Genomic DNA, 27,935 nt, shown 5'->3' on the forward strand with positions numbered 1-27,935 from the left:
GGCAGAGCATGGGGCAACGCAGAGCCTGGCACCAGCACCTGCACTTACTGATGCTACATTAAGCCAGAAAAGCACCTTCAAATAAATACCATGCTAATCTGTTGGTTTTTTTTTCCCTTCTCTCTTCTAAATCACACCCTGCAACCTGTACTTGCAATGTCGATTCCACAATACAATTCAGAGAGGATCCCCTGCGCCTGCCAGGGCATGGATTTTTACTACAAGGGCCTAAGGCAAGGTTAAGTGAGCCAAGCAGTTATTTTTTCTGGAAGCCATTCAATTGGCTCTTCCAAAAAAGGCAACCAGCGCTTGGTTTGAACACCTGCCTTGCACATTAACTACTTACTCTTCAGAACAAACCCAAAGCAGCTTTCTCTGAAGTACTTTGGGGTGCCACAGCATTGAACCAAGGAACATTTCCCATGTGCAGCAAGACACCTGCATCTTTTCTCCTGCCGGCTGATTAGGAAACTGCTGCCACATCCACTCTCATCTTCTCCCTTCATCTCCTTCAGCAGCTGCTCTCAGAGGCCGTGGAGTGGGCCACGTGCCTCAGCTGTTTCTTCCTGCAGTTGTGAGGCCACTCACTGGACGGCGCAGGCAGCACCACGCGCCTGCACGCCCTGAAGACACTGGCCAAGGAGACACCAACCATGGCGAGAAACACAGCTCTAAAGGCTGCACGTATCAATACAGTGTTTGGGAAACACGCTGTTGAGGAAGCAAGCTTTCCTCCAAAGAGCAAAACCTGCTCACGATGTACTGTGATCACGCACAGCACCAGCCAGGTAAAGCCTACTGACCAGAGTGGGAAATGGGGATGGAAGTTTGCTTTGCACTGGGCACTGACAAAACTTATATCCCTCATCCTGAAAAGGCCTTTATAGCTCTATTACAACGTCTTTCCAGGCCTGCAGGAATTACCATTGCAATGCTATTGTAACACAAGTTACCTGGCTGATGAGAGCCAAACTGTGTAGGTTACCATTCCTCAGGAGAAGTCTTGGAACCAACCACTGGGGTCTCCAACACATACACTAGTACCTCAATGTTGGAAACACTGAAAACAGCCCTTTTGCTTCCTATTTTACCCATCATCTTATCTCCTTTACAATATATATATTTTCTGATCTGACCCCTTCAGATATATTACTTTGTCTTCGGACATTTTAACTATTTAATGCAGATATCACTCAGAACACTGAGGTAAGCAGCAACTTCATTACTTAACCTCGATAGAGAGGTCGGCACCTGCAGGACATGACTCTCAGTATCAAGGTGAAGCACTCGCAGCTTCCCAGTGTGAATCACCCTCCCATCACAGCACCAGCTCCATCACTACCTGCTAGGGCCCCTCCAGCATCAACAACAAGCAGCAAGCCAAGAGAGAGGCAATAAAGGAACAGAAAAGCAGCTGCTTTTGAGTTTCCACCTGAGCTGTATAATATCAGACTTGCAAAAGAAGTAAGAGCAGAGTAAATCCGAGTAAAACACAGGAACTCAAAACAACTTTCAGAAAAACTCAGTCAGACTGTTGAGATTCAGCCAGTGTTTTTGATAATATACACTGATAGGCTTTGGTCCCTTTAAGAGAAAGGGTGAAAACATGAAATACAGAAATATTATGCACTCTAAAGCTCAAAGCATCTTCTTGGCTGTTCATAAATCCACACAAAGTACGATCACCAAGAGAACAATTCTGTTTGGTAGACAACACACTGCTTTTGAAATTCGATGCAATGTAAATGTGTCACAAATCTATGAATCATATTGCATAGCTCTTACCAGCCACAGAGATCAGATACTCTCATGTAGTAAGTTTTTCATTTACAGTTTAGCGTTCATTTTTCATTTTCAGCTTCTTCTCGAAACCATTTACAGCTATCACAAAATGCCACTTCCACTTCTTACATTTTTGAAAACAGAAGCAAAAAAGAATCAACGTTTCTTATCTGCAGATTTTAACTTTACTGCCTAGAAGGCAAATTCTTTAACTACCAATGATCTTGATGGGAATCAGCGCTGCTCTACACCTTCCCAGGATGAAGGTACAATTTAGTGGATCGCTTACACAGGTGTATTTTCATCTATATAAGATGATGCTGAATTTTCCATTGAAGTCCATGACTGCATGGCAAAGCAAGGGCTGCCTTCAGAACTCCCGTGAGGCAGGTTGCTAGAACAACCAAAAATCCATGCACAGAGCAAGTCTCTCCCCAAATTCAGGGCTGTTTGCAGCAGTTTAACTGTATTAATTGCATATAGCTAACTGGCCTTTATTATCCTACTGTAATCTTAACAGAATCAGTATAATGTATTCAGCTGATATGAACAAAATAAATCAGCAGCAGAAGCCTTTTTCAGTGACTCTGTTCCAGGTTAGATTAAATTTAGTGGAAGATGAGAAGGGGAGAATTAAAGCCTATCTAGGCAATCGCTGCTAGTGTTTCCACTGGAATCGATGACTCAGTAACACAACCTGTTGTGATTTATTACGTTCACGTCACTAGCGCCAGCCGCCTGCCAAAGTTTGCTTCTGTAAACTTCCACACGCGAAACTCCGGCTGATGGGAGCAGGCGAGGATGGGAAGGAGCTGTGGGCAGAGAGGAGAGGAGGCTACCACAGACAGCTGCTCCAGGCCCTTCAGGATACTGCAAAATGGCTCTGGAAAGACACTTCACCCTCCTTATCTTTCTGAACTCTTGCAACTTGGACCAGCGTGAGACCCCCGAGGAGCAGCAGCGTCCAGGCCCAGCCTGTCACACCACCAGCAGGAAAGCTCTGGTTGGAGCAGGGACCCTTGTAGGCAGACCAAGAAGCTTAAAAAAGCACTGAGCAATAATGCCTGAGTTTGCAAAGATAGCTTAAATCACCTAGGACTAAGTGAACTGAAAGTAGAGCCAATAGGAACTACATGATAACAGATCAGGCTACTAAAAAGGTGGTTTAAATGATTCAAAACTGGAATTTGACAGTCCCCTGAAAGGGAAAACTGAGGCACACCAACCTATTACACTGCTTCAGACACTTACCATAATACCATCAAGACAGGTAGGAGTTTTTCAAAAATACCAAGACGAGAATGGTTAAAAGGAAAGCAAAAGATGTCTATATATAATTAAAGAAAAAAGGAAAAAAATACACACTGTTTTGGGACATTACACTACCACATAGAGATATTTTCTGCCATACACTACATATTTGCTTTATATACATTACATTTTGCTTCATAAGCCAAAAATATCACTTCCCTTCCATAATGCCTTCAAGAAGCAAGTTCTGAATGAAAAAGATATATTTAAAGATGCTTTACCAAGGTTATTGCAAATCTTGAATTTGTTTTATGGAACATGGACAGAGCATCACTCAAACATATTTACCACACTGTCATTTTCTACTGTCCTTACTTCTGACCCCAATACTTCTATTGTAGTGCCAAGAACATACGTCTGAGCTGCCTCTGATAATTCTGAGGATAAAGTCCCAATTATACAGGCTTCATAAGAAGTATTTTGGAGGGAGTTGAATCAGGCCACGTGATGAAGTCTACAGGGAAATTCTCTATTGTGAAAAAGCATAATAAGGGTTTTTGTTTAGTAAACAGTGCTTTTAATTAGACACTTAATGTTATTTTCCACATTCTTTCGAAAGGCAAGGAAATGGTGCGGGGAGAGGAAGGAGGAAACTTCTGCCAAGTGGAAAAGGGCAACTACAGGATTATTTCCAGCTTCTGACTAGGACAAAGATTAAAAGAAAAAACAAATGCAGCAATCACAGAAGTGTAAGTGTCCTTTTAAATTCCTCTTCACACTGTTACACAATGCTGAAAACCTACTGTATTTTACTTGCAGTAGTTGAAAGGTCACTATTTATACCAAATTTATCACTAGTCATGCATTTCCTATCCTTCCTCACTCTTCTCCTAGCAGAGCACTCTGTACACATCTGGGTCTGTTTAACAAGCGATTGGAAATTTAGCCTCCTGATTTCCCGTTAAACACTAGGCACAGGAAAACAAATAGCACTTGTTTTTCAGTGAGTTTTGTCAGTCATCCAAAAGCCAGTGCAAAGCGTAGAACAGCCAGTGGTTTGGTGGCAGAGACCCAAAATATGTGAACCATATTTTTATGAAATGAAAGGAACAAACCAGCTTTTGGATGAACTAAGAATTTTTTTTTCTTTTTTGTAGAAATATATAAATGACTAATAATTAAACTCTTTATCCTGATTTTTTTTTGCTTTTTTTTTAATCTCAAAGAAGACATGATTTAGTTTTGCATTTATTACTAATGTTACTGCTTCTTTATCCCTACCTCCATTTTACTAATTTCATGCACAATCAGTCCTATTAAAGGAGCTCTTGTGAAAAGGCCTATTCACTTGCACAAGCGCTTCTCATCTGTAACTCCTCCTCACTCAATTTGAAGAAGTTATTTCAGAGAAAGACCTGAAGCATCACATATTTTGTTAAATATTAATAATCACATACCTAAGTATATAAGACTTCTTTTTTCCTTTTAAGATTTATTTCAACAGTGATTTCTGTCAGCAAATCACGAAGGACTGGATCCATCTTCTCACTGATTGCACTTTCCCAGCAAGGAAATTGCTGCTACAAAAGCAAAGGAGAAAGCTACCCATTCTAAAGGAAGAATTCATGAGCTGAGTAGCACTGTAAAACCCTCTTTCTGGGCAGTTTCATAAATCTCTTGTTTTCTTGCCAAGACATGTTTGCAATAAACTGCTCTTGGGGAAGGAGAGAAAAAAAACAGACTTCATGAGGGAGGTAGGAGATTATTTGGTTACACAGGAACTTAAGGAGAGGGTGATGGACAGATCTGACAAGGCTTTTCTGCAAAACTGATCTGAAATACAGTGACAGGTAAAATCATTTTCCACGTTTTCCACACATCCTAGCTTATGTAAGATTGAGACCTGTCATAACCTACCAGTTTAATCACTGATGAAGATGTATTTTAACTTCATCTCTCACCTCCTCACTTCCAATAAATTTTTCGGCACTACACCCTCCGAAAAGAGAACATTTAGCAAAGGTGCTAAACATCCCCCTTGCTGAACAGAGGAGACCTCCCCCCTCCATGCACTGCTGCTTGGTGCAACAAGGGCTCTGACCTTCCAGCCCAGGAGCTCCAAACAATCGAGCACCTCGGGCACTGAGGCTCTGCCCTGGGCAGCCTCAGAAGCTTGGACAGCTTCCTCCCTGTGCTATCATTTTGATAAGCAGCACCTTGCCATGTGCTTGAAAAAACTCTGCAGAACATGAAAACAAATAAAAACACAGAATACATCCTTTGATTTGACAGAAATATTCCATTGACTTTAATAATTTATTCTACTGTCAGGTTTAGCCACGAAGAGACATTTTGCAACAGTGAAACTGTGACAAGACACTCTGCTGAGTGACACTATCTATGTACACACGGTGGTAAAAGTGCAAACCCACCTGCATACTCCACACTTAAGGGCTGGTTATATTTTTCTACTAAAAAAATGTTTTGCAAAAAAATATTTCATGCTTCTTTCTTTCCTGGAATTACATTCACAAAGATTAGATTTTATCCTGCATTAATTTCAAACTTCTAATGAATGGAGGACCACGCTAAAAGCAAAAATCTCAGCTATACGTTAAGAAGTTAAACTCCAGAACTACTCAGCACTACCATCTGTTTTCCTGGTCCTTTGGAGATGCACTGACCTGGGTTTTAAATCTTTTAATCCCTTCCTTTAACAAAAAAAATGTTTTAGGGATGCTTAGCTTTGCAGCCTTGATCGAAAGTGTTGCAGTGAAAACTGGAACAGAGAATTCACAGGCTGAAGGTAGCAGATCATCCTACTAATGGGGACATTGTACATAAACAGCTCTGACTACCCCCTGGTGCTACAGAGACCTCATTTAATCTCAGTGTATTTTAGTTTCTCTACTTGACCAACAGCACGAACTGCTTTACACAGTGCTCTGATACATCACCTGCCTATAGGCCCATATGCTCATACATGACCTGCCCAAATGCAAGAGTCATCTGTCAGAAATAACTTTGAATCTTTGTACATAATTAACTTGAAATTTAATTTATTCAAACATACTTCCCTGCAATAATCTGACAAAGCTTCACTGGGGAAAAAAATAGTAATTCAAAGAAATAAGTAACTGGGACTTCTCTAAATGGTTAAATGACCTGTGACTCCTATCTGTCTCATCACCAAAGAGTCTCAGAAGTTGACAATTAACTTGTTATGCTACTTCTCTAAATATCAATTAATAAAGTGGTGTAATTCAGACTTTAAATACAGTACATTAATGAAATTGCGATGAGGTGAATCTATTCCATGAAAAGTCTGAAGCAGAAAAGCTGGGAAGTCTGTGATTACCCAATCTAAGGCTTCCATAGAGACAGACACAATAGTTATGACACTCCTATGGTATGTGACACAGATTTCTGATTTGAACTTACAGTTCATGGACATTAAAAAAGGTTTGTAAATATGAAAACTTTTATGATTCAGGATACTCTGTTTTCTGGCTTGGCTATGAAGTCAAGGAGACTGAACAAGTCAGAGCTGTGTAAGTACATGTATAAGCCAAAGTATTTTCAAACTAAAAAGGCCAACAAACAAGTTCTGCACTGTGCACCCCTGGAACTGTGATTTCCACTTGCATCTTAATTCCCTGAAACTTACTGAATACTCTGGCAAGGAAGCAAGGAGTCTCTTCACAACTGGAGGAGAAACAGTATGTCCATCTGCTCCATGACTCACCTGGAAACGAGAGCCCTTTCTCTGCAGCCCAGATTGGGCAGCCTTCATCTAAGGCCAGAGTCCATCCAAGTGACTACAACCTGGTGTGGCCAAACACAGACATAAACATCCGTATTGCAAAACCAAAGCTCATCCATTTCTTTTTGGTGTGTTGCACTTGCCCACAGGTTGTCTAGAACTTCCTTAGTATGATCTACAGGATTCTGTCCTGCATAATTTTTTGCTTTTCACCATCAAAATGTTTGGAAAACAAGGCATCTGTCTTCACAAGCAGACAGAATGGAATCTGGGGAAAGGCAATGGATGATCTTTGTAATTTAAGTCACTTAGCCTTCAACCTCATAACCTACCTCAGTCCATGACAGCGCTCCCAAGAAATTAAATACAAAAAAAGTGGAATGGGTCTGTACAAAGAACGAAGCCAGCCTGTGTTTGCTGCGGGGAGGATATTTAAGGAGAAAACAGATAATAAAATCCTGTTAAGAGGGCAACTGCAGGAATTAAGCAGGGAGAGGCTTTTTGAGGTTTTTTGTTGTTGTTGTTCTAGAATCTTGTTTCACAAGCTCTTTATGTAAAAACAAAACAATACACAAACAAACCCCTTGCTACTGTGGAATGAAGAACATGAATTATCGACAACTGTAGAGGTCTGAAACTGCCATGGAGAAACTATAGAGGTGTTTAATCACAGTTAGGAACAAGTCCACATTGAGAGCTAATTCACTCCTTGCAACTGAGAAGCTTATGGAAAGGAAAGATCTTGGCTTCATGCAGCTAATTACTAGCAAGCCTAGTCCCGTGCCCTAAGTATGTGCTGGGAGGAAATAAGAGACCACCAGCTTCCAGTCCTTAACAGGCAGAGCTTCGAAGGGTGATATGTGACTTCATCCCGTGGGAAAAACCAACCAAAGGATCTATCAGGGACCTCTGTTCCACTTGGGAGACAGGCTACCCCTTCCCACTGTGTCCATGGCCTGGTCTGCTGCAGCACCACTGGGGATCAAATGCCTTTGGCACAGGAGGTGACTGCTGTTCAAACTTGCAGGCCCATTTTTGTAACCCGGAGGGCAGGAGAGCGTGTTCCAGAGGGAACACTTGGCTCATGATGCAGGGTTGGCAGCTGATGCCTTAGGCACATTCCTGTTGTGCCTATGGCTTAATGCAGCCCGCTGAAGCCCCGCAGAGCCAAACTGAGCAAGCCCAGCCCAAACACCATCTCAGCACCAGAGCATCTGCTGCCTGGAAATGAGTGCCCTCAGCAGACACCTTCACCTCCAGGCCAAGCCAGGGTGAGGGGTCCACACTGGAGAAAGAAATAAAGTGGGCAAGGAGGAGAAGGGAGGAAATGGCTGAAATGGAATTAGCTGATATGGAACAGGAATTATGATGTGGTAATTTTAGGACCAAGACTTGATTAAATGGTGAAAGGTGCTGATTGCTAGGAGAGGAGTGAGAACTCTTATCACCCTGTTTATCACTTTGTTCCTCACTCATTTTCTAAGCAGATCTGAACCGCACTGGTTTTCTTGCAAGAGACTCTTGAAAAAAAGAAGAGACAAGAAAAAGAGACAAGAAAAAAACTGAGATGGTTAATAGCAAGCAAGATGCAGAATAAGTCTGTGCTTTTGACACAAATCAAACAATTCTGACAACAGAACAAAGTCCTTCAAAGTTCAAAATATCAAGGGTACTCCCTGCTCTTGTATCCCAGGTAGAAGAAAAATAAAAACAGTCCCAGAAAGCTCTTGGTGTCCGGTGAGTGACGGGACTCTTGGATACACTGATCACCATCACCACCTTAAGAGGTCAACAGAGAAGTGTCCCTTCCCTGTGACAGTGCTGCAGCATGACCCCCCTCCCCTGCTGCTGAAGAAGGGGCACCGCTGCGTTCCCGTGCGGAATCACGAGGCAATCTTGCCTGCCTCACAGCTGTGCTGGGACAGCAAAATTAAACCCTAAAAGGAGACAGCTAAAAATAATCAAGTGTAGTTCTGCAATTAGAGTTGAATATAGTAAAAGCTGCAACTCTAATAAAGACGACTCATGATTAGACATGATGTCACGTATTAAAAATTTAATCCAAACAACTTGTCTGTTTCACTACAAATAGCAAACTTGAATGTCCTGGCAAACTGTAAGGACATGATTTACAAATACTAGGTAATATTTGGATCCTACATTATAAGCAGTGCTCCAGGCTTTCTGAGAAACAAAAATGACATCATTTTGGACCTAGCTTGGTCATTTCAATAGATAGAGCTTCATTAGAGACATAAACCTTGTGCTGCACATACAGAGCTTAATGCACACAGACATTTGTTTTGGTCACAGACCACACAACTAGCATGCACCCATGCTTCCCATTGCTTTGAAGCTTCTGTATTTCAGTCGTACCAAACTTGTAAGCGTGCCTGCAGATCCTCTATATCCACAATGCTCTGCAGACTCCAATTGCTGCTGGTGTTAATAACCAAGCAGCACGCACATTTTAAAAAAACAGTGTTGGTTTCTTTTCTTTGAATTCACATAACAAGAAATTGCCTACTTTTTCAAATTGCTTTTCCCTGCCATTTAACTGCTCTCCAGAGTCCTACACTGAAACTTGACCTCCTGCAAACTTTTTTTTTTCTAACATACATTTAAAAAACTTCCCAAGCGAATGCCATGAACTCTGCGCGTCACGCGACGAGCAGCTGCGACGTGGAACAGGGCAGAGCTGTGTGTACTTACGAAGAACACCCTCCGGATCCCAGGTGCCAGCCTCTCTGTCTTTAGCTTCCAGATCAGGGGCAATGGTGAGTTGAGAAGGAACACGAGAGGCTTCTGGTGAACGTGCACTGATGAAATCGGATTCAAGTGTAAGGTGACCTACGGAGAAATACAAAAATATATGAGCACTTCCTTGCAAGCTTCATTGTTTCAAATTCTTCCACTTTTCTTTTGAATTATAGACCATTTTAACGCATGTTAAGGCTTACAGTATGAGTTATTCCTTTAAAAAAGAAAAATAAAGCCAACAGAACACATACAGAATGAAAGAGTTAATATTTGTGCTCTACACTTGCAGAGCCCTGCTAAAGTGTTTAAGAAAACCTTGGCAAAAGCAGATGAAAAATCGCTTATGTAAAAGGTCAAACCACTAAGCTGAGAGATGGAGAACAAGGAGATAAAAGGAATTGCAAAGACAACTTATATTTCTAGTCTCTAAATGGTAGCCTACAAAGCTGGCTTGCAGTACTGCCCTCCCCTGTAGATGCTATTGGGGCATAAATCTAATCTGCAAAATAAACAAACTAAATAAACAAAAATCAGGAGAAACAAATCCAGAAACACAAGCTAACCTCTCGCTTACTTATGGAAGGAATTCCAAAAGAAAACTTGGCACATTAAGGAAAGAAAATGCCCCTCTTCAGGGACAAAAAGAATCATGTAGGAAAAACTCAGGAGGAGAGTAATCAGACAAGAACCACAAGTACCCTGTAAAAGAGATCTGAGGAAAATCAGCTAATAAACAAAGTTGAAGTGCATTACTAACGTAGTTGGGCATCGTTATCATTCCCTTATGCAAGCAGTAATAGAGATTTCTAGCTCTGAAGAGCCGCCGGTGCACAGGGCACCCTGGTTGCAAGGAAGAGGGCAGGGGAGCCGCGGGGGCCGGCAGCTCACGGGCTGCAGAGAAGCTGCTCACGAGGCAGTGGGAGGCACGGCCAGGAACAGCACAGACCACGGGGCACTTCTCAACAGCAGCTTCTGCAGCAGCTTCTAAACAAAAATGCCTTTTCTGGAAGCCCTGCCCACTCCTGTAGATCTCAGTGCTGCCCCTCTGGCAAGGGGCAAAACTCTGACCTTAAGGATAAGAGAGCCCTCCCTTTCTCTCACCTTTCAGCACATAACACAGCACCTGCTGACAGAAGTCACACTCTTTTTGCGGTAGCAAATACACTTGCTAGGCAGAAAGCATTTGGCTTGATAGCTTATCCTGCTTTATGGAAAAAAAGCATTAGGAATAGAGCCAAGGTATTATATACTCCCCACACACTGTGCAAGGCAAGTTTGTGTCTCAACTACAGCCATAAGAGCACATTCTCTGGAAAAAAAAAGTTACAACTCCTTACATACAAGGGATTAAGGGAGTAAGTGGGAGCATGACCACAGCCTGGAGTGGTGACACATATAAATGAGCATACAGGTGAGTTAGACCCATCTGCCTCCCACTCCAATACCCAAAAGGAAACCTGAGGCACTGAAAGGAGCCGCGCTACCTATGGCTGCGCAGGGAGCATGCACTGCACACCAGGGAGCTCACTGTTAAAGTAAATCCACATTCATTTGACCAACCAACCAGAGGATATCTAGACACCAGCAAACTGAAGATATGGTAGCCATTACAATTAGCAAACTTTTCCAAAGAAAAAGCTCCTCCTATACCTATCTCCCCCCTCCCCAGGAAGGGAAAAGTTCCCTCTCATTGCAAAGTGAAACCCGATTCTCCGTCTCAGGGGGCCGTGCGAGCCCGGGAGCAGGGCAGGAAAGGGGTTTCCTGCTACTTACCGATTTTGAAAGGCAAACACCACGCTTATCCTTATCGCACCACCCACCAGCAAGCAGCTGGTTACATGCAGGATCTACCTGAATACACACATCTGCATGTGCTGAATGCACAGTGTATTTAACTGTCAGCTTAAATCACCGTGGTGAATCCCTATAAACGCATGTCAGGAATCATGAGGACATTGGTATTTACACATTTCTCATGGTTGATGAAAACTTCTTGGAAAACTGATATTGTAAGACTAATTAAAGAAAACAAAACAAAAACCAGCGCTCCAGAGAAACAAAAAGGCACCACACAGTAAGTGCACAGTGAGAGGTGTTGCCAGCGTGTCCTTTGCTGCCTCGCGTGCTGCAGCCTCCCCGTGGGGAGCAAGGCCCCACAGAGCACGCGCTCCTGCGCTGCAGACCGGCGCTCGCACCGGACCGCTCGGCACCTGCATTTCCCAGGGAAACGCGCCCACCTTCCCAGGGCTCGCCTGCACTCCTATTTACATTCACGCACTTCCAAAAGCAAACACAGAGTGCCATAGTCTGCTACATCTCCCAAGGCCAGCATTGCTTTCCATTTATCGCCTCAAAAGAATCAAGCACCTCCTTTCAGGCAGCTGCCGGCGTTCGCTCGCTGAAGGCTCACAAGGTGAGGAAGACTTTGCATGCCAAAGAGCACTTAGAAAAGCTGCTTTAGAGTATCAGGCCATAAAGCCTGAGTATTTCTGTTAGCTGGAAGTGAAGGAAAAGATAAGCTGCTCGTGCTGCTTGTTGTTGTCTCTAGAAACGGAGGCCAATGAATGTGGCAAGGAAAAGGTGTTTAGAAGTGCTATTAAATTCTCTGCTATTAAAAAGTTTCATTAATTCTTGCGGTTTTTCAGCTATAATCATGGCTAATTAGCAATGAGCTGCTTAAGCTATTAAATATAATTACCTTGTTCTGTTTTTATGTAATAGTTTTCTTACAAAGCAAGAAAAATACCACAATTTAAATTTACCAAAGTAACTAAATTATATCCTTTGCGATACTGATCTGGCAAACATGATCTCACATTTTATTCTGATTTTTTTCTCACCTCTGAATAGCATAAAATGCATTTGATTTTAAAGCCCTTAAACATCAAAGTATCCAAGAGAATACAGACTGCACTAAGGGCAGTGAAGATTAAACTTAGAGTTACCTCTTGTATGCACCTACATTCACTTTCTCACTCATAAATGATAACTGGTTTATTCCGGTCCAACTTACTTTGTAGCTTTTTTTGTTAAGTAAAAGCTAAAGATTCTAAAATTTGATGAAATAAAACATAACACAGACTTATGTACTTAAATAACCAGAAGTAGAAGACCAATAGCAATTCTCTCATATAGGCAAACACGGGTACCAAGTCTGGGGTGCATCCTGGAGGGTGTTTTTATTGGAATGCCAAGTTAACCAGATGAAGATTCTCCTATTAGAAATTTGAAAAAAATCTTGTTATTCAAAATTTCTGGGATTTATTACAAAAAAATAGAGATTAAGAAAAAATAAAACAAAACCTCTTAGGAAAAGTAGGGTCAAGTCCTTTGGGTAATATGAAAGTACAAAAATATCTCTATTTCAAATGAGCTCAGACAAGTTTATTCAAAGCCAATTTTTATCAGACAAGGCAGATGTTTTAGACTTTATGAAGATTTCTGCTTAACTTGATCTCTGAAGAGAGCACAAAGAGAAAAGAATACTATTTAAGTGAGAAAATCAGATTCTTTCCAACTGGAGGTACCATTAGACTTCTCAGTTGCTATTTCTTTAGACTTTAGAAGTTAAAATATTATAAATTTAAATAAAAGACAAATAATCAAAGTTCAGGCCAACATCACCGCTGTGTCCCACTACAGAGCTCCTAACCCTACAGGGATCTCCCTCCTCGAGCTGCAGATCCAAGCTCCTCTTAGGGGAGTGCTTAATGGCCACATTTGCTCTCTCTCAGCTTAGTTTTTGAGCTCAAGGCACATCCTTTCCTAAATGTCTAGACAGTGCATAGCACCTTTTTAAAAGCATGGCATAAGTTAACAGAAAGGTATTGGATCACTTCAAGCCACTAAACAAAACTTTTCTAAATATTAGCAGAAGAGCTAACTAGAAATTTTCCCTTTCTTTCCTTTTGTATTTTCACTGGCAGAAACCACATTATTCAATATTTATTGGACGTTTTGCCCAGAGAAGTAGCCAGTCCTATGTGTGTTCAGCTCTAGACAGCCAGATATGAAGACATGGCACAAAATTCTGCACAAACCTTTTGAAAGCAGCTGTAAAATTAATTATTGTCCTGAAAGATATCCTAAAAAGAGACTTCTTCCATCCATTCTTAGTTTAAATAAGCTTACAAAATACACACGTTTTTCTCAGCAACTTACTACCTCAACCAAACTTTCACCTCAGGCACTTGTACATCAGCAGCAGTCTAACGAAACCCAAAAAAGTCAAACTGGAATCATTAAAGGGTCTTGAGGACTTTTTGGTCACCAAGCCCATTCACTGAGCATCTGCTCAGTCCATGTTATTTTTAAACCATGCAACGGGCTAGTGCCTTAAGCAAGCAAAGAGCGGCACAGCAACGCTGCGGGAAGGTCTCTCCGCGCTCCAACTCATCCCTTCCCCCTCGCGAAGGTCTCATATGATTTCTGAGCTGTTGTGTGGCCAACATTTTTATTGTGCAATCAAGAGTTAGGCCAGACTTCTAGGACGTGCTTTTAAGTCATGGTTCTTTCAGAAAGACGCAGCTCAGAGACTGTTTGTCCGGGCAGGCTGCTCTGCCAGGCCCCGCTCTGCCCAGCTCTCTCCTTTGGCACTCACCAACTCCTCCAGAAACACATGACTAATTTGGGAGCAACACGACCGCTTGGTCATCGGTTAAAAGGAAGAAAAAATGAGAAATACTTAAGGTTAGTCTAAAAAATTTTACCATAAAAAATCACTTTAAAAAGTCTTACCAATAGCAAAGCCTGTGATTATGAACAGGAAATTAGTCACAACAGAGTTTTGTCACTTCACCCAAACTGACTCTTTCAATATATGCTGGAAAAAAGGTGAGACTTGATCAGGACACCGTGTTCCATAGGTGCCACGTCCACCAAGCCTGTGCAAGCAGTGCTCAGCAGGCACCTTGCAGGCGTCTGGGGTCACCATTGGCCTCCACGCAGCCTGCAAAAAGTTCCTTTAAGGTCTCCAGCAGCTCCCCATGACGGCAACAAGGTGAAGGCTCCGCCGGCTGCCGAGGTTTCTGCTTCCCGGCCTTCAGAGGCTCGGGAAAGGCTTGGGATCACCACAGTAACCAAGTATAAAAACAGTCTGTGGGCTCTGCCCCAGTGCTCTGCTAAAGCAATTTGTACAATGTGAAAGGCAAGGGCACAAATGTTGAAAACTGATCAAAGTAAACACGGCTGCAAAAGCACCATTTTGTTTTGCTGACTTCAAGGCATCAAGTCACAGACATTGAGTTTTGTTATGAAAGATCAAAGTCAAGTGCCAAGGATTTGTAAGGTTGAATTAACTATTCCAGTGTGAAGGTCTTGAGATAAATTCATGGCACATTTTCCAAAACAGCCATTACAAATTTGTGCTAAGACACCAGCACAAAATATGCTGTGTTGTATTGAGTTACACTGCCCAGGCTAAGGCAGCTGCTCAGTAAAACTGAAGAAAAAATATCAATTGTAACCCCAGACCATATAAGGAGCCTTTCTGGCTTAGGAATGATGCACTAGAGGAGGCTTCATGACACCTTAATTGATTACCCAGCTGCAAATATGAAGGTAATTAGCACAAAATGGAAAAAAAAAGGTTAGAACAGAATTCTGATAGTTTGTATGTTCTTTTTATCACTTTTCCCTATAAATACCTTGAATCTCTGAAAAGAATTAATAGAAATAAATTACTGATGGATACCATCCAATAGAAGAGATTTACTATTTCTACTACAATTCACTTGACAAAGTCTAATGCTAATATACGGGCTGCAGGAGAATTCAGTGAAGGATAACTCATGAAACTGCCTTACATGGTAAGGTTTACCCGCTGCATCACCTTTGAAAAGGGTTTATCAGTGGCTTGGGGACAGGAGTATTCCTGCACTGATCTTTTTTTTCCTCTAAAGATGAAAGGTAAAAGTACATTCTTCAGGCAGGGACTGTGAATTCAAAATGGAACACCTATTTTATCCGTTTTGGGGGGTATTTTTACTATTCTCCTTAAGTATTGTGTTAAAGAGTTGGTGTAAAGCCAGCTACAGAAGATTGCAAAGTACAGCTTCAGGGAGCCAACATTTTCTGAGAGTTTGCTGATTTTTCCAAGAAAGGCAAAATATGTGCACATGGTATTACTGCCTGAAGGTAATTTGCTCAAAGGGTTATGTATTCACACTCATAAATCAAGTAGTTGCATAACAGAGTTCATATAGGTTTATAAGACCCCTTGGTTCCCCTTCTGGGAATGTTCTCAAAGGCACATTTCTCATTTGTCACCACAAAGCAAGTACCTATTTCTCTTAAAACTCACCCCAGCAATACGACAGATAGTTGGAATGGGAACATCAGGGATCTTCAGGGAAAAGCGAGTGCACTGAAGTTACAGAAATTGTTTCAATCACTCACACCCATACACTTGCTTTTCCTCCTTGAAGAACTCCAACCGTGGGCATCCTTGCAGCCCTTGCCAGACGCACAGGACATCGGGCACAGGGGAGAGCGTGGAGAGGAAACCCTCTCTTTTGGGGCTGCGGCTGCTGGAGAGGTGTAGTTCCGTCCCCGGGAAAGAGGCTGAGCTGCTGCTGGCTGTGGTAGCGCTCACCATGTGTGTATCAAGGGAGCAGCTATTTCCAAGGCTACAGGTGACACTCATTGAACCAATGCTAAAAACAGCCCTTGGCTACTTGACCTGAACACAGACTCGCAAGTGCACAGGGCCTTGGTAATCTTACCCATGCTCTACAGAGCATCAGACTGATTCACCAGCAGTTCTAGCTCCCTTGTGAAAATGAGAATGAGAGATTCACCCTGGGGCAGTTTCTCTGAAGCTGCTGGCATTGAACCAGACATGAATTCAATCCCACCCAATAAAAAAGGTGCCTGTTGCACAGGGCACAGCCTGCCACCCACACCGGGGAGCTCAACCCCCTCCTGAAGAAATGGAGAACCCCGTGGACATGGTGGGGGACCACACCCTCCCTCCCCCCTTGGAGAGCCCCTGTAGCAGGACCCCCCAATGTGGGGGAGAAACTGCTGCCCCACAGCATGTGTTAAGGAGGAAGGACCAGCAAGCCCCATCACCTTCAGTGGGGACAGCGCAGCAGCCCAACCCTTGGTACCTCTTACACCCAGAGCAAAGCAACACACACAAATGGATTAAAGGGCATCCGAGACCTACCCTCAGCACCACCTTTAAATGCTGACCTGCTCATGGCCCTTACCTCTGATGAAAACATCTATTAAAATGAAAACTTAAGTGTTTACACTGTATTCACATACAATGTGTAGCATAGCCCATAGTTCTGCTGTCCTTCTAGCTCTAAATATTAACAAACCAAAGTTAAGAATTTGTGTGACAGGATAGAATTATATCTTGTATAAACCTCCTGATACTGATTTACAATTCAACTGGTCCAGCCAGCAGACAAAAAAAAGCAAGTTACAAGGAGAATTTAGTGCTGAATACTTTACAAAAAAAGTCATGAGTAAGGATAGTATATTATAGCAGCATGCTCTACATCTATGTCACTAAACATATTGCTCAGGAGTTGGCAAGTGTCATTTGTATCCGGTTCATAAACGATATTTTAGTGAACCATGATATTTCTCCTCAGAAATGTAAGAGTAACCATCTGTGCTGGTAAGTTTTCATCGGAAATACAGTAATTCGAGAGCAGCTTTGAAAAGCATCACACCTCAAATGGTGTTAGAAAGTTCTGACCCAAATAGATATCACAAAATATTTCTTCTAATTTTACAAAAATGTTGGCTCATTTCTGGCCCTGGCTCAGCCACACTATTTTTCTTCAGATAAAAATAGGACCAGTTAATTTCTAGTATTCCATAGTTGTTTTAAAGCTGAAGCTGTCAAATGTGGTCACGTTATGTTAGATGTAAATCATTTATTCAAACATTTAGGTAATCTAAAAACTAGGATCAAGCTGTTTCAGAAACAACCTAGCAAACTGGCAGGCCAATCATTAGCGTCCTATTTGAACCACAAAGCGGGATCACTTCCACAGTGCACAAGTAATGAAAGCAACAAGATCTTGGTGGTTTATATAAGTAAAGCTAGTTCAGAATATGAAGGGTAGTAGGTATTAATATAAAATATACAATGATACAGCTATTTCTGTGAAAACAACTGAAGAATGTCTTTTATGTACAGAATAGACACACAGTTTACCTGTCTACTTTTCTTCTATACAGTAAACTACCTACTTCACTTCTACTCATTGTAATAAGGATCTGGCTTTCCCTCTACATATACATTTCAATCTAGTTTTTATATCCAGCAAGCTTTAGCTTTTTGGTGCTTTTCCTTGATTTCATGTAGTCTATTGTGAGGAGAACAAGAGCTCACCTGGAACCCAAGGTTTCCCAAGCTCCTGGCTGCAGCCAGGGCCGACAGGTTACGCGCCAGCCCGTCCATGCAGCTCTGCCACCGCAGCCTGGTCCCCACACGCCGTCCCCTCCGGGCCCCTGCAGAGCTGGGTGGCCCGTGCCCACCCTATCGCCTCGCTCATGCGACCGGGACCCCATGGGTGCACATGGGCGCGAGGCCACAGCCACAGCACCCATTTCTCCTCTGACCCGAAGGAGCAGCTCAGGCTCCCAACGATGAAGTGAAACCATTTGTGCCATCTGCTCTCTCAAAAAGCACTTGAGACCTGAAGACATGTTTCTCTCAGCTTGGCATAAATCACTGGATGTCAATACTGTTCACATGCTCTATAATGAATCCTAAGGGGAATGTGCTCCTTTTAAGCATTTGGTGGGAAAGTGTCTTGTTTGCTTTCCATCTGTTTAAGGGCACGGGATGCATTCCCACCAGCCCCAAGAACAGCATCTCCCTCTGTTGCGAGTGGCCACTCGCAGGGCTGCTACCTTCACATGAACAACTACAGCAGAAGTAGTTGTCACTAGAAACAGAAACCCTTTCCTAGGCAGTATTTTACCCTGCACTTACTTGCACACATCACACACATATCTAAGCTTTTCACTGGTGAACTAGCTGGTGAATGAAGTTCAATTTTATACCCTTCTCTCTTCCTTCCTTCCTAAATGATTATGAAGTAGTTGAAATGTGAAAGCTGAACACCAAATTCTAAGGCTCAGTTAAGTCTATGGAAAACCACAATGAAAAAAAAAGTTGCTTGATAGTATTTGCCTATAAAACACTTTGTCCCTCTAAGGTTTTGCATCCAGACAACACACAGAGATTCAAATGACTGCAAAGCTGGTATATCATTCTACAGATGTTTCTGAGGAACACCATCAAATACAGAAGTGTAAAATTAAGTTCACATTTTTATTGGAAGTGTAAAACCAAATTTTAGCTTTCCAAGCCAGGGTAAAGAACAGTGTGTATGTGCATGAGTCATTAAAAAAGAAAAAGAAACGCAGCAGGATTTAGGATGCATCTTTGTTTACTGTCAGTCTGTAACCCCCCCAGCCTGGGTAAAAAGTGGGGTGCACTTGTCTGTAGTAAATACACTCAACATGTGATATGAAAGATTAGATAAAGAAAAGTGTTTTCAAAAGTTTAAACAAAACTATTCAACCAACTGTGCTCTTGTGCCTTCCCCCTGTAAGGTTTGGCTTTTTCCAATGAGATGAGAGCAACTGTCAGACATGTTGGAAATTTTCAGGGTGTTGGGAGCTATAAAAGGACGGACTTCATTTATACCCACTTTTCTTCAGATGCTCTAGAGAACATCATAGAAATGACCATTCATGCAAAGTGTTGCCCCAGTATCTCACACACTCAGCCATACGCACAAGACCAAAGCTAGACTGGAACATGTCCATCAGTCTGTGATATAAACAGATTTTTGGAAATGCCACTTTCCTAATTATCTTTCCTTGAAGAAAATAACTACAGACAAAGCAGTAATTTATAAATACCGCAAGGCATGTCAGATTTCCTCCTTTAAGGAAGGAATAGAACAAGAATTTGAATTACAGTTTATGATCAATATCAAGACATTTGCCTGAAAGATTGTTTTTGTGTATGCACATATGCATCTAGATGCTCTCAAGTAACAAAGAAAAGGAGGAGAAATGCTCTAGCAAAGGCAGCAGCCCAATTCTCTAAAACTCTGCAATAACAAAACAGCATCTATGGGCACACAGAGCAGAGGAAAACACATGTCAGTGGAAGAGTCCAACTTCCTGCTTCCAACAAGCCATTTTAAATAACATTCAAAAAAAATCAAGCAGCCATAAAAGTCGCACTGACATTTTTTCTTTTGAACCCTTTAGCCTTTTGTGGTGAGCCTCAGCCCCGCTGCACGCGCGGCTCTGTAAAGCTGAGAAGAGGTTTCGTTTGCTACACATAACAACCCATTCCAGTTCTAAAAACAGAACCTAGCGAGGCTTTGCAGAGCGCTTTCCAAGGGCTGGGAAGGCTCTGCTGCCACTAAGAGCAGCCGTGCATCCAGCGGGGCTTCGGCAGGACACGGGCTCCGCAGGAGCCGCTCCTGGCCGACACGCGCCTTCCGCTGGCAGCGCTGGTGGGCAGAGCTGGGAGCCGCTGCCAGCGCAGCCACCAGCAATTCCGGAGCTCACCGAAAACAGCCTGCAAACACTGCCGGCCAGAGCAAACAACATGAAAACGCCACATAAAAAAAAAAAGGCCTGGATTTTATGCAAGCACAGATGCCTCAAAGTGCTTACAAAGAAAAAGGGGGAGGATTGACAGCTTTTTCAGAGATGGAGGCTCAGATGTCAGATGGCTGCTTTTGTTTTTTGACATGGCAATGAAACACCCATCAATCGGTGCAATTAAGGTACGTTTCATATTATTCTATGAGTTGCATGCACATATTTCAGAAGGCAGTTCATGCCCTTCCTTGCTCAGGAGCCCTGCAGAGGCTTCCACTGCCACCATGAGCTGCAGCACAGTCAAGGTGTTGCGAACCTGGAGAGTCAAAATAAGCAAAACATCCCTCCTGTTTTGAGATCCAGTATTTACTCTGGCAGAGGCTCAGCAATGATTTTTTTTTTTTTTTTAATGCAGCTTCTAGAACAGCAACAGTTTTTCTTGAAAACAAAAGCCCTTGGCCCACCTAGTGCCTACCAGCACAACCGAGCATGCCCCAGGGCTACTGCCCGGGCTCCATGGAGAACAGGATGCCTCAGTTTGACCGCACAACAGTCAAACAAAGCTTAAGGCCATGTCACATACACAGACTCTGCTCATTATCGTACCCTATGCCACCTGATGCTTATGTGCTGTTAACCTGCTATTGGTACCAATCAAACAGCAGTTGAATGAGAGCCTGAGTTTCCCTTCCCCACCTGCTCCTCACCATGGTCCAATGCAGCAGTACCTGCAATCTCCCCATCATTCCCTTCCTCCCAATGGGAGACTGGGAAGCCCTATGCAGAAGTGCAGGTAATAAGAACCATAATTTCACCCCTGGGTGCCTAGTGTTTCTGTGCCTGCTCCCACAGGGTGTCTGCGCTGCTGCCCCTGTCCCTTACAGGCTCCCGCTGCACCCAGCACCCACAGCAGCACCACAGCTGGTCACAGCCCAGGAAAACAAGCCCCAGCCCTTTATTTCCCAGCCCAAACTGGGCATCGGGGGCTCTGGTCAGCTCCCTAGAAGCATCATCACAGCCCAGCACCCATGCGTACGGCCAAGCGATCCAGCAGGGCACAGATGTAGTATTCAAGATCTTACGCAACTGTTTAATCATAAAATAAACTCCTCATTGTGGAGCCTCTCATTTTAGTACAATGCTACTGAAGAGGACAGTGTTTTGTTGTCAGTAGGGTTTTTTTTTTTTTGCACTTATTTTTAATGAGAATTTAATTACTTGAAGGAGCTTGCTAGTTGTTTTTTGCTCCTCACTGCCCTGTGCACATAGGTTTTCAGCACTATAAGTGATGTGTGTACATTAGCCCACGTTCCTGTGAAGCGTGTAAGAACCAGAACATGCACAAGCACAATCCAAAACAATCAGTTTCCCCTAAAAGAGTGTTATTTCTGAAAATAGCTTAAACACACTGTGAAATACAGTAAATATGCAGGAAACAAATAGACAAAATGAATCAGGATTTCACCCTCATTCTCTAGACCTCTTCCTTGTCCCCCCCCCCCAAAAAACCAACCTGATACAAAAGAATTACCCTGAATTCAGGATGCACTGCCAAGGTTGGGATATAGAAATGCATTAAGTGCATATGTTTCAATTTCTTTTCCTGTCCCATTTTTAGAAATCATAGATAATTTCTCAGAAAATACGTAAATACTGGACTTGAACAATTTTGTACCCTATTTTATGGTTTTAAGAGGGTCACCCCAAGAATGAGTTATTCTACTACCACGTGACTGTAATTAGCCCAGTTAATTCACAGAAACTAACAAGATTTAACATCATGTTTCCTCTCAAAGAAGAATATATTTTCATTATAATTCATTGCCAAATTACAGTGATTTAACATGGAAAAGAAACTCAGAATTTATTCCAGCTTCAGTGCAGCTACTCAAAATTATAAAAATAAGCCCTTGATTTTCCTGCCTTCATTTCACATAACACATGTTGAACATCTGTATCAGGAATACCATCTTAAAGCTACTTAGGATGAGGATGTCAATGAAAACAATAGTGAATCCACTGCCAGGAATTCTGATTCCATGTATTCATATGTATTCAATTCTAAGTGCTCACAGGAGATTAATTTTGTATTTCCCCCCTCCCCCCACTAGCTATTTCAATCGTGGCTGTGTGCCTGGAGAAGTTCAGGGGAATTTAACTGACAGGTATAAAAGACTCCTCCATTAAGGTAAGAGTTGATAATAAACCTACTTAAGTAGCGACATTCATCTTTTTTTTTTTTTAAGTTCTCTTGTGCACATTTTTCTGGTGCGTATCCATAGTTTCACAACACTTTCACAAACAATAGTTTATCATCAGGGCATGAGCAGTTTAAGATAGCAAGCATCTCCCTCCTAAAAACTAGGAAACTTAAGCAGAGAAGCTGGCCAAAGCCAAAGAGAAAGTTATTGCAAGTGTTCAGTAGTTCCTGGCTTTCAGCTGAGACCCAGATTGCTACAGAAACTCACACACGCACTCATTTCCCCAGGAATATTTGATCAAATAAAACAAACAAAAGAGGCATTGCATTTTTCATGCCAAGCTCTATATAAATACTTGTGGCTATTACATGCACTCGTATTCTATTTCCTACGATAAAGCAGGGCCAATATGAATTGTGATGAAAGACCTAAATACTTAAAATCCACTGGCACATCTAAGGTCCTCTCAAAGAAAATGTCTTGACAGTCTCTACAAATGGAATGACTACCCCCACCAGAGGCTGAAGTGAAATAGAAATAAATTCCTTAAAAACCATGACACAGCATTTCATGGTATGACCCTACACTTGCTGGATTTCAGTCTTAACCTGATAAATCAGTGATTTAGCATTACAAAAGCTGTCAGGAATACATAATCCTGCACATTTCCAGTCCAGATATTAATTCTAGCTTACAGTGAAGAAAAATAACACCCAAGCCTTATTAATCTTTGCAGAAAAATCTGCATGCAATTACAGGAAGAATGCGTGCCCATGTCATGCCTTCCCCCCGCACCGCCAGCCCTCCTCGCATTTGAGAACGCTCCTCAGCTGTATATTCTACACAAATGTCAAAGCAAGTTAAATTAATGCACATGTAAATGTTGCATATTTATGAGAACCAGGATAACTGCACGAGTATGTTTAATGCATGAGCCCTCGAAGGAATTTGCTACGGGAAGTTTACAGTCCTCCCAGCGAGTAAGGAATGTGCAATTTAGCAGCATCCAGTACAGGGCAGGTTTAAAACAAAGCAAAACAAAACCCAACCTCCTCTTCTCCCCTAAAGCAAGTCCTCCTTTCAAGATTGAGATCTCACATTCCATGTCATCAGAACATCAAACAACCCAGTCACGCTACTGATTTTAAATATACCTTAAATGTTGGAGATTTTAGCTAGCGTACCGTCACAAAAATATTGTTTTTATTCTGAAATATATTGGAAGTGTATGATAAACAGATCTCTACCTTTGCTATCAGCATTTGCAGGCAACAGGAAATACCACCACCAGTAAATCAAGCTAATTTTACTTGAGGTGATGGATACCTTTTACATTAATACAAAGGGGCACTTGAGTTGATTTTTACAATAATGGAAAAGATAACATTTGCTCTGCTTTGTTTTCAGGCTCTTATCCCATAAGGAAAATCTGCTCCGAGTTGTTTACACTCTTCTGCTGCATGCTGTCGCCAGCAAGCCTGTCTCTGGCTTCCTGCTCGTTTTCAGGGCAGGGCATCTCCAAGGGCTGTGACTGGGAAATGCCTGGGAGATGGAGAACGCGGCCAGGGATTACTGCTAGCAAGATGTAACCAGTCCTCTGCATTTTCGTATACAATAGGAGCACAGAGACAGATCAGAGAAAATCTCCTTCTTAACATAAGCAAGTTAGATGAGGCTTCAACAGGACAGCAACTGCTTTTATTTAAAGCCAACTATTGCCTCCTGTGTCACTGTGTGGATGAGGCAGTGGTGGCACAGCCTGCAGCCTGGCGCACACGCAGCTCCAGCACAGCTTGTGCAGAAACGACACTGAACAAGCAGCATTCAGAGCACAGACTGAAATTTGGCTTTATGAGAATCTGAGTGGGCATTAGATTCCTTCTGGCCTCTCTGGAGGTACATCCAGCTTGTTTCCCCCCTCCCTGGAGATCCCTTGTGACTAAGTGCTCACGCGCTCACCTTGTGGCGCGTCCCCAGCGCGGGTACTTGGGAGCTCTCTCTCCTTTGTTCTTCTGCCATCTTCACAAAACTTACCCTTGCAGACCTACCCTCCCTACCAAAATTGCCTTGGAGTTGACAATGGCTTTAAAAGTTCCTGGGGAGGAGAGAGGGCGGCACGCTCTCCCACATACCCCACAACCACATAAGCCTGTTTTGTTTTCATAGAAAGCTAAACTACTGAAAAATGGAAGAACAGATTCCAATAATAGTGTGATTTTCATGCCCAGAGAACTGGCTGTACCTAAATATTTTAGGCTTTTACAGTGTAATCCTCAAGCTGATAATACAATGCCTTGAAAATAAAAAAAAATCATTTGAAGCACCATAAAGTAGTGAGCATAATTATTTAAAATTCATTCAGTGACAGTTAAACTGAAGCAGATTTGACATTTTTGATTAAGAGCAGCCAATGACATGCCTACTAAAGAGATAATAAATAACCTTTTCATCACACACTGGACTTTGAGGCAGGGTAAATACTGAAAATGTATACAACAGCTGAGCTCCACAGAAGGGTCCAATCCACATTCAGCTGAACTCCCCACAAACTGACAAGGCTGCTATTGAAATCAATGGAAAGGCTTCCACTATGGCCACCAGTAGCTGCCTGCATTTAAAGCAGAACAAAAGACTCCACTTGAAAGATCTTTCAACACAGATTTAGACCCTCTGTTTCTAAGCTTCATCCTGCAGGATCATCTTTGTTCTTTCATCACAAATTCTGCTGTGTGCACACATATTGCTCTCTCAGGGAACAGCATTGAGGAATTTTTTTGTAATACTGTAAGAACAAGGACTGAGTAGCTCAGCTGCCAAGACATGCGATGTTTTCTTTTCACTTCAGGTCCCTATTTTGCTGTGTTTTCAGAGCAAACAATAATACTGTACAAGTTCACATCAAAAATTTTCTTCTTGTGCTGTCACTTTCAGAGCAACTAAAGTTCCTGCCAATCCCTCTGAGTGCAACACACAAATAATTGGACTGTGCTTAAAAACTACCATAGTCAGCAGCATTTGCTTTCTGTGCTGCATTCCCTATCAGGGTAGAACTCAGGATGTATTACAGAGGTAGAAGGATCTGAACTTAAATATTTGTTTATAGTGGTCATGGCAGGGATCCAAAGGTATTCATGTTAATTTACAACACATTTAGGTAAATGAACTGTCTTTGAAGACAGCCTATTCTGTAGAGGCCTCTTGTAGGCCTAAATCTGTTTCTTATTTCCTTTGCCCACCCCACCACCTTTCAGCATACTTTGTGACTGAAAGGTGACAGGGAGAATGACTGGCTATGAAAATGCCTTACTCCTATGACATGCAAAGCACAGGTGAACAGCACCCAATGCAAGTTGCACACAATTCTTGGTGGTCTTTATATTCACACTTGGGAGACAACTTTATTGAGCAAACTAATGCAGCACAATCCCATCTGCATGGACACTGTACTCAGGAATCTGGAAGAAAAGCACTTTCCCCTTTACCTCTCTTTCATGCTGGCCAAGACCTTCCTCTGGACTTCTGAGATTGAGGACGTGCACCTCTTGCGGCAGGCTTGTCGTGCCCCGGCTTGCACAGCCGGATAAGACTGTGAAACTCTCCAATAAGGCATGGACTGGGTGCGAGTTGTTAACAGGAGACAGGACACATTCACTCCGAGGCACAGGACCTGCAAAAGAAGTCACAGATATCTATCATTTAGTGAAAAAGACAAAATATTCAGTAATCACCTTTTGGTCACAAAAACAATGGAAAAAATGGGTATTTCATTAGCCACATTATGAAGAAGTTTATTTCTATTCCCTTTTAAGCTTTCCTCTATGCACTAGATCATTAATCCATTTCTCTTGGACGGTTGTAATTAAAAGTATGCACTCCAAAATGATGCAGCCTTTCCTTTACCCGGGAGAAAATAAAGGATTAGAAAAGATACCCATATAGAAATGAACAGAACAGTGATGGCAGAGGGAGAAATTGGTTATTCTTAGACATGGCTTACTCACTTCTGCCAAATGTGGTTATCTCCAAACACTGAAAAAACACCATCATGTACACATAAACAATGAAACGTTAATCTCTAATATAAAGTAATTACATCAGGAAGGATTTGGGAGAGTTGGATTTGTTGCTTTTGAAGCAGTGCTGATTTACAGACAGCATCGTTCAAATACATTGCACAAAACAGACGTTTATCACATGATAAAACGAAATGTTTGTTTACCAAATCTATTTTGTGTCTGACAGCAATTATCTACTCTGATAACAGTATCTAGTCCAAAATGGAGTGTACACCCTCTCAAATAACCACCCCAGCATGAGGTAGTGCCATTCTCCCATGCAGTGCACGAGGCAGCGGGGTGTGATACAGAAAGATAGCACAAAAGCTGAAGCATATAAAGCAGTTTACATTTAAATTATATCTCAGGAAACTAAAGAAAGAAATATTTATGAAAAGCAGCCCTGCTTTTCCAAAATGTTTCAAATCCACCCCTGACAGCAATAGATACAATATGTTTTTGATTCAGAAGGTCACAGTAGAAAGTCAGTTGACTTAACCCCTATTTGCACCATAGTCAGTCAGATAAGTATTAGATTCAGATGACCTCCTGGTCAGTTTGGAAGCAGCAACATATAAAAGATAAAAAACAACCTAGAAATATGATTTTTGGGTTAGTATTCATTTGCAATTAAAAGGAAAATGCTCCTCAAAGTTTAAAATTAAAGAACACCTTGAAATTATTAAATAGCAGAACTCTGTTGGATTTTGGAAGACCTGCATCCAACCACAGCAGCACAAGAGATTGTTTTACTTGGGTACATGAATGCTGTATGTTGCTGTACGTGCACTGACCTACACCTCACAGGTTAGAGCGACAGCTCGCTCAACACAGGGTTGGCAGCCGGCCCTTCAGAAGTCAGAAAGCCCATCCTGAAGCAGCCCATCTGGAACACGCAGAGCCACTGAGGTTTTCCCAGAGCCTCAGGTCGCGCTGGCCTGGTCCCGCGGAAGAGCTGGCTGCAGCACGGACCCTGCCACTCACGCTCAACAGCCCTCCTTGCTGAAGGTCTATGCTGGACACACCGCTGCTCGCGGCATGGAGGATACACAAACACCCCACACTGCTCCTCAGGGAGCTGGGCAGCAGCACTGACCATCAACTTGGGAGATGGAGGGGTTAACCTTTATTTCTTCACATAGACATGAAGCAGGGCTGCCTATGCAGTGCTACTCAGTTTGACTAAACACTTTGTAACACTGCCCTGAGACACTGCCTGCCAGAGCCTCCCTGCCTGGCGTGCAGGAGGGCCCCTCTGCGACGCAGCCGGCCCCGCTGCAGAACGCAGACGCTCACGAGTGGAGCAGGGCAGCCGCTCTCCAGCAGCCCGGCTTATCTGGCGAGGAAGGGCAGAGCGGGGCACGGCCGCTCGCCGCGCTGGCCCCGGGCCAGGCCTCCTGCGGAGCCGCACGGCCCACGTGCAGGGGGCAGCGCTCCCGGGGCCTCCTGCGTGCCCGGCGGCACCGGCGGGGCCTCCCTGCTCACGAGCACCCGGCTGCGCCGTGGCCAGAGCAGGGCCGGCGTGTG

At 42.8% G+C, this 27,935-nt stretch overlaps 1 protein-coding gene across 4 annotated transcripts in view; it reads right to left on the minus strand.

Moving 5' to 3' along the window:
- TGFBR3 (transforming growth factor beta receptor 3) overlaps positions 1-27,935 on the minus strand; it is a 111,667-nt gene that overhangs the window by 33,576 nt on the left and 50,156 nt on the right. For all 4 annotated transcript variants that reach the window (XM_026037878.1, XM_026037880.1, XM_026037879.1 and 1 more), the window contains 2 exons: positions 25,836-26,020; positions 9,509-9,646 (listed from right to left, as the gene is read on the minus strand). In XM_026037878.1, the coding sequence (XP_025893663.1) occupies positions 9,509-9,646; positions 25,836-26,020 (323 nt within the window). The remainder of the gene's footprint in view (positions 1-9,508; positions 9,647-25,835; positions 26,021-27,935) is intronic.

Source organism: Nothoprocta perdicaria, unplaced genomic scaffold (genome assembly GCF_003342845.1).
Source record: "Nothoprocta perdicaria isolate Ctin4 unplaced genomic scaffold, notPer1 scaffold_20, whole genome shotgun sequence".
Taxonomy (NCBI): Eukaryota; Metazoa; Chordata; class Aves; order Tinamiformes; family Tinamidae; genus Nothoprocta; species Nothoprocta perdicaria.